The 12,331-nt window shown below is 30.1% G+C and overlaps 1 protein-coding gene across 1 annotated transcript; it reads right to left on the bottom strand.

The window, feature by feature from the left end:
• Nucleotides 1-4,199: 4,199 nt before the first annotated feature.
• On the bottom strand, nt 4,200-5,156 carry LOC126710105 (cysteine-rich and transmembrane domain-containing protein WIH2-like). Its single transcript, XM_050410483.1, has 3 exons — nt 5,048-5,156; nt 4,554-4,725; nt 4,200-4,341 (listed from the first exon to the last, which is right to left on the bottom strand). The coding sequence occupies exons 1-3, from the start codon at nt 5,094-5,096 to the stop codon at nt 4,293-4,295; spliced, it is 270 nt and encodes an 89-aa protein (XP_050266440.1). The 5' UTR covers nt 5,097-5,156; the 3' UTR covers nt 4,200-4,292.
• Between the last annotated feature and the right edge of the window lie 7,175 nt (nt 5,157-12,331).

Genomic DNA, 12,331 nt, shown 5'->3' with positions numbered 1-12,331 from the left:
ATGAAAATTGGCATGCATATTAAGAACATTTAGAACATGTAATTTAATGGTTAGATTTTCATTACATGAATTCAATAATAAGTTATTGGGTGGTGTAACATTGATTAGAGTTACACCAAGTGTAACATGAACCTAACTCATAATATATTTATCTATATATTTTAATTAAGGCTGCTTTAAGCTTTTACTAAGTAAAAAAATAAATTTAAGGCACTTTTATTGGCCAATGGAATGCATTGTGTATCAAAAAAATGTCATATCCCAAACAGTGGCGGAGCCAGGAATTTAGGTCAGGAGGGGCAAAATTAAAAGACAAAATTGAAAGTAAAAAATTAATCTAAAAAAATTAATCAATATTAATAACAAAATAAATAAACTACTATATGATAATGTAATTGTCATACAGAATTTAACATAAAATGTAAACTTTAATTTATTTTTTTACACCTAGCTTATTTTACTCAATCGCCTTCGACGATTTTTCATATTTTGAAACCGCTACATGATTTCTTCACACTCAATAGTCTTGAATATATCTTTCTCAATATATGTGACTAAATAATCATTTTTCCACTGATCTCCTATTCAATTGCGTAATCGATTTTTAATTATGTTCATTGCCGAAAAAGCTCTTTCAACAATAGCTATTGTAACTAGTAAGATCATTGTCAAAGTCACTAATGGATATGAAACATCTTTTTTTTTTTTTTAATCACTACCAAGTGAGACCCATGGTTTTATATTATAGTTGTATGTTTTTTTTTTTTTTTTTTTTTTTTTTTTAAGTCTATCAAGCTACTGTGTAATGTGTTTATACTCCTATCCTATTCAATGTTGAGATTTTTTTTTTTAATCATTACTAAGTGGGACCCATTGGTTTTATTATATATTAGAATTGTAGTAGGAGGAGAAGTCTCCTGAGCAAAGGTACGGTGAATTGATAATTTTTTTATTTTTTTTTTGTCTTTTGTGTCAAAGGGGGCAAATAAGGCATTTTAGGTCCTTATAATATTATTAGTAAAAAAAATTCAAAGTTCAGAGGGGGCACATGCCCCCCCTCGCCCCCCCTTCCCTCCGCCCCTGATCCCAAAACACAAAAGATTTAGAAGGTGAAGAGAAAAAAAATTAGTCAAAATACCCCTAACAATTTTTTTTTTTTTTTTTTTTTTGAGAATCCCCCTTAACAAAATTAAAATCTAAATTAATAGTAGGCAAATTTTTTATTAATAAATCTCATGTTTATATATTGAAATATGCAAAACCAAAAAAAAAAAAAACCCTCTCTCTCTCTCTCTCTCCTAATTCTTGAAGAAATTAAATTCCAATTTTTTTCTCATTACTCACCTTAGTATTCTTCATCTTGTGGTGGATGGTGTGTGGGTTCACTGGATTGTTTCAATCTTACAAGTTAAGGTAACCTCTCAAAGTCTCACTCTCTCTTCCATCTTTTTTTAGAAATGCAACAGTTTTGTCTACGTTTCAGTACTTTCCAGGCTTTATTTTTATTTTAATTATTTATCTCTTTTAAAATTAAAAAATAAAAATAAAATACGTCCACAGTCTACACACATTTATTAACCCTTCATCTATTTTGATATTTGAACAAGACACACTGACACATGTTTACAATAGTCAATAACTGAAAAAGTCAATAGGTCTGTAGCTATCACGTGAGTCTTTTTTTTTTTTTTTATATCATTGTTAATTGTTAGTACTTTGTTATGGAGTGAGTAATTTATTTTTTGATTGGGTTGACTTATCTAATTTGTACCGATTTTTTTTTCTATATATGTCAAGTAGTTTATATAATTAGTATTTTTTAAATAGATTTTAAAAGAAAAATAAAAAAATTCAATACATATTATTCAATTAATATTTAAATATAAAAAATTTCCGCTTGAAATTTCCGCCTTAAGACCTAAAAGTTGTTGAGCCATTTGTAAATGTGTTAGTGTGTTTTGTTCAAATTTCAAAATAGATGAAGGGATAGTAAACATGTGTGGACCGTGGAGATTAATAAAAATAAAAAAATAAAAAAAGAAGATGAAAGAGAGAGTGAGACTCTGAGAGATTACCTTAACCTGTAAGATTGAAGCAACCTAGTGAACCCACACACTGTCCACCACTTGCAAAGAAAGGTTAAAAGGAAAAAGATCAAGATTAAGAATAGCAAGGTGAACAATGAGGAAAAAAAAATTGGAATTCAATTTTTAAAGAATTAAGATGGAGAGATAGGGAGAGATAAGAGAATGTTCTTGTTTTGTCTTTTGTTCTTAGAGATTTATAATCTCTCCTTTTTTAAATATTTCAAGAGATAAACATTAGATTTATTAATGAATTTTTCTAATATTAATTTAAATTTTAACAGATTTTAAGAGATGAATTAATGAATTTACCTACTGTTAATTTAGATTTTAATTTTGATAAGAATTTTTTGACTGATTCTTTTTCCCTTCACTTTCTTAATCTTCTTTGTTTTCATATATGGGGTCTTTTTAATACACAATGCATTCTATTGGCCAATAAGACGGCCTCAATTTTTTTTCCTAGGCAAAAAGCATAAAACCTTAATTAAAAATATATAGATAAATATATCATACTATATTAATTAAAAGAGGGAGCTTTCTTTTATTTGTTGTCTAAGCTACCCATATGTCAAAACTGACATGTTCAAATCAATATTAATAACATGACTTGCAAACGTACTAGTAGTTGGCTTTCTCAATATGAAGCCATGTATTCATTCAGCTATGGGGTAATAGTTTTTAAATGATAAAAAGAAAATTACAAAAAAGTAATACAAAGTAGAATGGAAAAGGCTCCCTAACTATTTTTAGCTTAATTTATTCCTGTCAGTCCCCATGACTATCATACAGCAGAGCAAACCTAATTCAGTCGCACTGCCCTTTTAAAGGATCTCATGGGAATCAAACACAACTGAAATTTTCTTCTCTGATTATATAATTCATGACTATAGTCATATTTTACTATTATGTAATCCCAAAATTAAATCCCATCGCAAGCTGAAACATTCATTGGCAGCAACTTCAAGGAGTCCACCCAATTAAGGAAAGAAACTAGAGACCATGGCGTGGTTACTTTTGGTCCACTTTGCACCAAAGTTCATAAAAAGGAAAAAGTCATTCAATACAAATCTCATCTATTTTATTCCTAAATATTTGAGTTAGTCTAATAATACTTTTTAAAAAAAATTCTCAATTGGTCTAGTAGTTATAGAGACAAGTAGTTTTTGTTTTCTCAATTTTCCTTTCTATTGTTATTGTTTTAAAATTTGCTCTTGTATTTATTATGTGATGGGTGAAAAAGGAAAAAAAAAAGAAAAAAAAAAAGTGAAGCTTCTCAAGAGGCTTCAATGGCAATTTCTAGTTTTAGATAAAGAGTTAGATAATGAAGAGGGAAAGAAGATAGAGGAAATAAGAAGGAAATTTCGCAAATTTTCCCTTAAATTTGGTGCTTCTTGATGGAAAACACTCAACCACTATGCTCCTATTTACTCTCTTTTTTCTTTCAACAAAACGAATGTTGCGTTTGTCATTGGCTGAAAAAAAGCAACTTTTACTGTTTAGTTTATTTTAGTTTTATTTATAGTACTTTCAATAAAATGTTTTCAGTTTCAACTAAATAAACTCTTTCCAAATAAACACGAAGAAAACTTTATTATACTCCCCATCCCTAGTCCCTAGTCCCTACTCCCCTTTCCCAAAATCAACCCAAAAAACACACCTATCTTTCGATTTTGGAATGACAAAACTCTCCCTCATGCTTATCTACCTTACCCGTTCTACCTTGTGCAAGTTTTTCACACCTTAAAGAGGTAATGGGCAAAGGATAGGTTTTGTTGATCTCATCTCCAGCCCAAACTTTACTTTCTATTCTCTTTTTTCTTTTCAAAATGAAGAAAACTTCATTCTCTCCACCCCCTTCCCAAAATCAACCCAAACAATACACCAATCCTCTGGTTTAGGAATGACAAAAATTTGCCCTCTTGCTTAACCTGCCCACCTCATGTTGAAAAGAAGACAAGAGTCACAAGACATCCCTGATTCCATTGTCATTCTATTTTGATTCACATAATCACATTCCACCAATTCTTTCAATTTAAACACGTTACAAAAACAATATCAAGATACATTAACTAATGCATTTCAAAACACGTTTCAAGTCCCAAGAAATTAAAAGCACGGTCAAACATTATATTATCACATGAATTTTAATCCTGCCTATATAATTTGGGATTCAATAATAATACTACAAATACAAGCATTCTTTGCTTAGCCACAACAGAACTCCAGACAGCAGCAACAAAACAAACCAGCAAAACTGCAGAGATGCACAAAGGATGACAAACTTTTAGTCAGTACTCTTCCCATATACAAGAATATCAAAACATGAATTGGTTCCATATGTATGTATAAATGTAATGTAGTTCTATAAATGTTAACAATTAATTTTTTTATCTCGCATATTACTAACTATATATGCTTTGTAACCCAAAATGTATCAAAGAGGGAGAGAGAAAGAAAAACTCTAACCAGCCCTCCAGGAAGCCAAGCTGTGAATTTTTCTGTGGTGGCGGCGGCGGAGACTGACAGTAAATTACTTGAGGTTGAGGTGGGACTGGAGGAGGAATTTGAGGAGGATAGCTTTGAGGATAACCAGGTCGAGGATAAGCATCATTTGCATTGTATCCTTGTGTCGGATAACCTAGATATATGATTCACATGAAACCACACATATACAACATGTAATGTAAGAACTCAAAATAAGAAAACAAAAACCAAATTCAATCACAATGCTACGTGACATAAGTTGCAACTCACTAATAAGATCACTATTAAACGGCTCATTGCAATTGGAACAATATTATAATGATGAACCAAACACCGTAATGTTATACTCCTATGAAAAAAAATTACATGAATTTAAGATTTAAAGAATCTAACATTACAATGCATTGTAACATTACCCAGATCAAACTCTCCTTAAGTATAAAACTAATATTTTAAATCAAAACAATCATGTTTACCTTGAGGAGGGGAAGTACCCACAGGTGGTTGTTGTGGGTAGTGACTCATTTTCTTCTATTAGTTTTACAAAGCAAGAGAAAAATAGGAAATCAACTTAGATAAAGAAAGCTATAGGATTTCTTATAGATATGGAGGAGAGGTTAAAGGATGGTGATATAAACGAAGCTTTCACTGAGGTGCAATGGGGATCAAGAATAAATAACTATCGACTATGTATTTGGTGTGTTTGTTTTTTTGTACAACGAGGAAGAAGAAATTGAATCTTAAATATTTCCATTGAAAACAACAAAAAAATGTAAAAGGGCTATAAAGCATTTGGCACATCACAGCCACTGATAATTAGCATGAACAATGTTATGTTGCTTATATTTGATACTTAAGCCATTCATCAAGGGAGCTAAATCAAAATAGGTTTTTTTACAATGAACAACCAATACGTTTTTTTTTTTTTTTTTTTTTTTTTGAGATAATAATAACCAATATACGTTATACGTGGCTTCTAGGATGTTGTGACTAGAGGATTTAAAGCACGATTCATGCATATGGAAGGGACAATAAATGTGTGCTAGGAGTAACGTTTCTTTTTTTATTTTGGAAATTCGTAAAAGAGTAACAACTCATTCCTTGAAATTTACTATCATCGTCATCTGTAAATTGTAATTTTTTGGAAAGAATGTCCATTAATTGCTTATCAATTAAGTAATGGCGCCTTGGGTAAGGTTTGTAGTTGGATAATAATAGCATGTTGGTAATGAATTTTTAATTTGAAACTTCTTAAAATGGACGGGCATCAAGTTCATGCATCTTTATCGATTAACCAATTTCTAAACGCTGGAGTGGATCCTAAAGAGATCTCGTTTCCTTTTGAATTAAGATCTTTTAGCTTAACTTTATCCCATTTTTGCTGAGGGAGCAAGCTCATTCGGTTTAATGGAGGAGTTAAAGACAATTATCACAACTAGGAAAAAATGTATTTTTCTTAAAAATGAGAAACTCTAAACATAAGCAAGTATTCGCAAAAGGCTAGTTCAAAGCCCACAAATAAATAATGAATAAATAAAAGAATTACAATCATGTTATGATCAATTGGGACATTTAATTATGATTAGTATAGTTTTTATTGGTAGCACATCAAGTGTGTCTCTGACTCTCCTTCCTCAGTAGCAGTTGGGTTGCATGTGAAGTCATCTCTTCAATCAACATTTTTTTTCTTTGATGATTTAATAGTTGGAAAAAAAGATGGAAGAAAAGAGATTTGAACAATGTCTTCTTTTTTTCTTTTCTTTTTTTGAGAAACCGTCCAGTAATTTTATTCAAACTTCAGCAGAACTGCTGTCAATAACTACAAGAGAGTTGACATCACTAGGAATATTATCCAACCAAACTTTGGGTACATTAAGATGCTTGGCTAATTATGCTAACTTGTCAGCCACCGCATTACCCTTGCGGTGAACATGGGAGAACGAGTAGTGACTGAATTGCGAAGCCAAGATGACAAAATGTCTTATTTGAAAACACTAAAAAAATATCAACTATTTAAGTTACGAGACTTTTGGTTTCAACTAGAACTTAAGATAATGCAAAACTAATATGTCGTCTGCCCAAGAGACAAGAGTGATGACTTGTTTTATTTGTCCTTTTGGGACAATGCATGTTAATACAATATTATTTATAATTGCTACCCACCCATGTAAGATGAGGTTGGCCATGAGGGCTTTCAAGATGTGTTAATAATCTATTCAAACTCAATTGTTTGTAATTGCTACCCACCCATGTAGGATGTGATTAGCCCATTAAACCATAGGTCAGGGCCCTTCAACACATGACTATCCTGGAAAGTCAAACATAATTCAACCACTTTAATACCCCCAGTGCCGGCTGAACAGTGGAGCAAAAAATGCGGTCGCCTAAGGCCTCAAGTAAAAAAAAGGCCCCCAAATTTTAACCAATAGGGTTATTTATAATCAATAAATAAAATAATATTTTTTTACCTAATGAAAAACAAATAAAAAATAGAGAAAAATGCAACGTCCACAATATTTTTTACAACACTTTTACAATTATGCTAAATAGTAGGTTGTTACAACCTGTTATTGATGGCAAAAAAATAATTATAGTGATATTTTCAAAGAGAGAAAAAAAAAAAAAAGCAACTTAAAACCTAGGATTTATTGTAAAAAAATATTGTGAATGTTGTACTTCTAAAAAAAATAAGAATAATAATAAGAGTTTAGTTAGCAAACTTTTACTAGTTCTCATCTAAGTCCACCACTAACACTATTATTTTACTTACTATTATCAATTTACCATATCAACAAGTATGAAAAATTTTGTCAAATTTTTTTTGTTTATAAAATTTCTAAAAAAAAAAATTTTTTTTACGTAGTTTATGTTAATTAGTAGTAATTTTGTATCTAAAACAAGATAATCAATTTTCGCCTTAGGCCCCCAAATACATCAAGCCGCCCCTGAATGCCCCACTTGGTGACAAGCCTACGTTACCAGGCTCGGCTGTGTTAATACAATATTAATTTTTAGTTTATTGGTAAGAAATTAAAGGAAAATATTTCATACATGTTTAATGATATGTTATACCCACTCATGCGCACTATATACTATTTTGGTCTAAATTAAATAGCACTCGCACTAAAAAGTTTCACCTGTGCTCTTTGTAGCACCAAAAGGAACTAAAGTAGGAGTTTAATTTTACAGGTGAATTGGTTTTAAAATCCTATAAAATACAAAACTAGCTGTGTTAAATAAGTAATTGGCAATTTGTTGGAAATCTTAATTCTTGATTGACAAATGAGCCATGTTAACTCAAATTCTATCCTTGTCAGAGTCTAGTCAATTCCCTCTTCAAGTTTAAGGTTTTTACAAATATCACCCTTGTTTACACTCTAAAGTGAAGTGTTTATTTAGTATTTGAATATTTGATTTGAACAATTGATCCCTATGTATTAGTTTTACTACAAGGCAAACATTCTTTTCATCTTTAATCTTTACGGTTAAAACTTAATTTCATTAATCACAATTTACACATAATTTCTAGTTTTCTACCATGTGATCAATAATTTTGAAACATTGTTACTATGTGTGTAACATGATTACATCCCTTGCTTTTAATAAAACATATCTGTGGGAGTCAAAAACACTAAAAAAAGTTCTTGATCAACACAACTAATTTCTAAGAAGTGGGAAATAGATTCACAACAAGAAGATTAAAAGGATAGTTAAAGACAAAAGGAAACTGAATCATGTGTTTATATATAAAAAAGGGGTGTTCCCGTGGTACAAAGAGGGGTTCTGAGGGTTGAATACAAGTAAAAAGTTCTAACTCTCTTCCTCTCTCTTGTTCTTGCTTAAGTCCTCTTTTTTCTGCCTCTCCATTCTTATTGCTCCCCTCCCCTTTTTATAGCCACATCCCTTCATTCTCTAGCTGTCCAGCTTTTAGCTGGATTTGAGGGGATACTTATCCCATTAGTATCTTATCTTGTTATTTCTTGATTATGAAGAAGGACTTTGGTGGGTGTTTTTACTGTTCAGGCCAGTCATTTAGCATTTAATGTGGCTGAAATTAGGTGAGGAGAGCTCATTAATGCGGAGGTGACTATTATATTGGGCTCTGTGTTTTCTTCGATGTGTTTCTCAGGAGAAAGGTGAATAAAGGGAGACCCTGGCTTGAGAGGAAAGTCACTTCTCGGCTAGTCTTTGTGTCCTCAGGAAAGAAAGGTTTTGCTGATTACCTCAGTAGTGAGCCCAGATGGTCCTCAGGAAGGATAGGTATAGCGAATTACCTCGGTTGAGGGCCCAAATGGTCTCTTCCTGTTAGAAGTCCCTTTTATCTTTTGCTGGACCCCAAGCCAAATCCACTTCTCGGATTTCCTCTTCGGGCCAAAGTCTTTAGGGCAGATTCAAGTCCACTTCCCCACAATATCAACAAATAATTTTTATTTTCATTTTATAGGGCCAACAGACAGTTTAATTTGTCACAAATCTACTATCCATGGGAATAATTAATTAAATCAAACATATAAGAAATTTTTTTTAGAAATATATATAAAAAGACTAAATTGATATTCACATCAATACTAAGATATGATATTCATGTACATAAATAAAAGCCCTAAAATTTCTAATTGATTAACTTTTTTATACTCACACTTCCTATCTCCTTATTGTACTCTCTCAATTGGGGTTGCCACTCAAGTCTCAACAATCCTAAGTAGTCCCTCTCTCCCCCTTGGATAATTTGATAGTTACAACAATGAGATAGGAAAATTTAAATTCTAGATGTTTTTGTTATACTTATACTTCATCAAATATGTTCTAATTAGTTTAACTAGTAAAATTATTTAATTATTATTGAATAGTGAGACCTAGATTTAGATATTGTCTACACCCAAAATTATTTAGTATCTTTATCTAATAATTAAAATAAATAAATCATGGAGCGGAAGTCTTATAAATTCAAATCTTATCATAACTATAAATGACATAGAAAACATCAAATGAATGGCATTCAGAAATTTCAAGATTGAAAATGCTATAAATTGTTATTTAAAAAAAAATGTTAAAATTGGTCAACCAAAATATAATTAAAAAAATAAAAATAAAAAACTTTCCTTGTGTTGTATGATCTGGCAGTATTTTTTTATTTTGTTTTTAATAATCTGATCTGGCAGTATTTGATTCACATATGGAGCAGGGAAAAAAATATCAAGCAACGTAGGGCCACATTAAGTCATTATTAGTTGATAGTTTTATCAGTTAGCGATGCATAATGAGAGCATTTATATAATGTTTTTTCCCAAAGGTAAATGAAAAAAGTGATGCGTCAGACTTCTGAAAGAAGTAAAGTACAACTTCTTCGCCAAGCAAAGAAAGAGATAAAATAAATCCTAAAAAAGAATAAATAAAAATAAACTTGATTGGTAGAGGGTTTTTGTTTTTATTTTCAAAACAGTAGAAAAAAAAATTAAAAAAAAATTGGACTTAAAAATAGTTTTTAGACAATGATTTTTATATTATATGTGTTTGACTCCTACTTTTAAGAATAATTTGCAAAATAAAAATAAAAAAAATTAATTGTTTGAGAGGCCATTTTTATTTTTAAAATTTATAAAAAAAAATACAAAAAGTAACGTGTAGAATCTGTACATTACTCTTTTGTGTGAATAATGATAAAAAATATTTTTTTTAATAATAATAAGTTTCAAATTTGAATTGTAGGAATTCTTTTTGTGATAAAAATAAGCTCCTCAATTTAAGAGATAAAAGAATTTGGACAAATATGTGTGGTTCACTGGTTTCAATTTATTTACAACTATGTCATTAAAATATCTTGAAAACACCCCTTTAGCTGTTTTCAAAATCCTATTTTTAATCAAGAAAATAAGATACAGTTTTTTGAAAACTATATTTACAAAATATTAACCAAACAATAAATTTAAATATGAAACCAACCATTTTGTGGATTACAAAACAAAAAAATATGTTTAAATACTCTTACCAAATAGCCTCTTTTTTTTCTTTTTTCTTTTTTCTTCTCACCTTTAACATTTTAACTTCTTTTTTCTTTCTCTCTTTCCTCCTAAATTGGAAGGAACACAATTGGCTGAGGTAGGATATTGAGTTTTTTTTTTTTTTTTTTTTTTTTTTTTTTTTTTTTTTTAAGAATGATTTTTAGCATTAAGCTCGTTAAGATACCATTGTAGCATTTTTTTCATCTATCATCTATGGCCATTTTTCACATTTAAAATCTTTTTACTATTTTTTTTTTTTAAATCTCTTTAGTAATTGGTTACCAAAATTTGCCAAACGCCTTAGAATAAAACATTTTAAAATTATTTATCGTAAAATCATTGCCATTAAAGCTGTAGAGCTAAAAATTTACTTATTACATCAGTACTAAATAGAAATAGGGATAAGTCTTGTAACTCAATATACACATTTTAGTATTTCTCTTTTTACTCTACCCCAATTCACTTTAACCAATTTTTTTCTCTAATGTTGAAATTATGAGTTTTAGTGATAAAGCTCAATAATATGCTAGTTGTATTTTTTTTTTTTCATATATCACCATTTTTCACATTTAAAATCTATTACCAAACTGTTTTCTAATAACTTTGAAGCACTTTGGTACCATAATTTGCCACACACCTTATATTAAAGCATTTTTTAGTTAAATTTTTAATTCTATAATTAAAGTTCTCAAGCTAAAATTATACTTCTTACAACCCTACTAAATAGGGATAAAGATAAGATCCTTATAACTCAACTAACACTTTCCAATATATTTTTTCTTTACTAAGTCTCAAATGTGCAACATATGACATTTGATTTTTAAATACTACATGTCCTACGTCTAAATATAGAATACTCTTCCGAGTCTCCTATTGAGTCCTCCCCTTTCATTGGAATTCTCTAATCCCCTTCAATTCTTAATTGAATTTGTAAATTTGTTTGATTTTGTGGTGTATATATGATTTTAAATTAGAAAGTACAGCATAATCAAAATAGGGGGGATCCTTCCCCACTAAACTCTACAACTAAAACTCTAGATTTAATAAATAAATAAAAAATGGATTAAAAGATAGAAACTGATAAGGTAAAAACTTAAAAAAAAAAAATAGAAATAGTACATTATCTTTTTAAGTTTTTAGGGATAATTACATCTTATCCATCTGTGATTTGCCTCAAATTTAACTTACCCACTTGTGATTTCATTTTTGACACTTTACCCACCCATGGTTCATTCCGTTTATGCTCCGTAACACACCTCTAATTATTCTGTTACTCTAACACGTTTCATCAAAAAATCAAACAAAAAATCAAATCAAACACTCCTCTTCCACACACTCTCTCACGCTTACTCACCCATTCTAAACCCTTGATTCTACATTGCTACCCACTTGATTTTTAGACTGAGAAACTGACTTGATTTTGTTTGTGCAAGAACAAGAAGGAAGGAAACCCACTTCCAACTACATCTATGAAAAGTGAAACAAAGAAAAACAAGATTTTCTATGATACTTTTGTATTCCAATTAGTTTCTTTCCTGATAATAAAGCAATGCACTCATATAGAATTAAGCCTAACACAACCTGTAAGGCTACTTGGGTTGAATTCTTTTTCTTTTTTCTCTTTGACTTCGTTAAGTAGAGCTTCAATTTCCCAAGAACCAAAACAACAATAATATTGAAGTTTCAAATTTTATTTTCCATTTTCACAGCATTCAAACAGAAACTTGGATTCAAACCCCCAAGAGATTAATATAGCAA

This window comes from Quercus robur, chromosome 12 (genome assembly GCF_932294415.1).
Source record: "Quercus robur chromosome 12, dhQueRobu3.1, whole genome shotgun sequence".
Lineage (NCBI taxonomy): Eukaryota > Viridiplantae > Streptophyta > Magnoliopsida > Fagales > Fagaceae > Quercus > Quercus robur.
The sequence above is the reverse complement of the archived record's forward strand: the minus strand, read 5'-3'. Positions and strand labels throughout refer to the sequence as shown.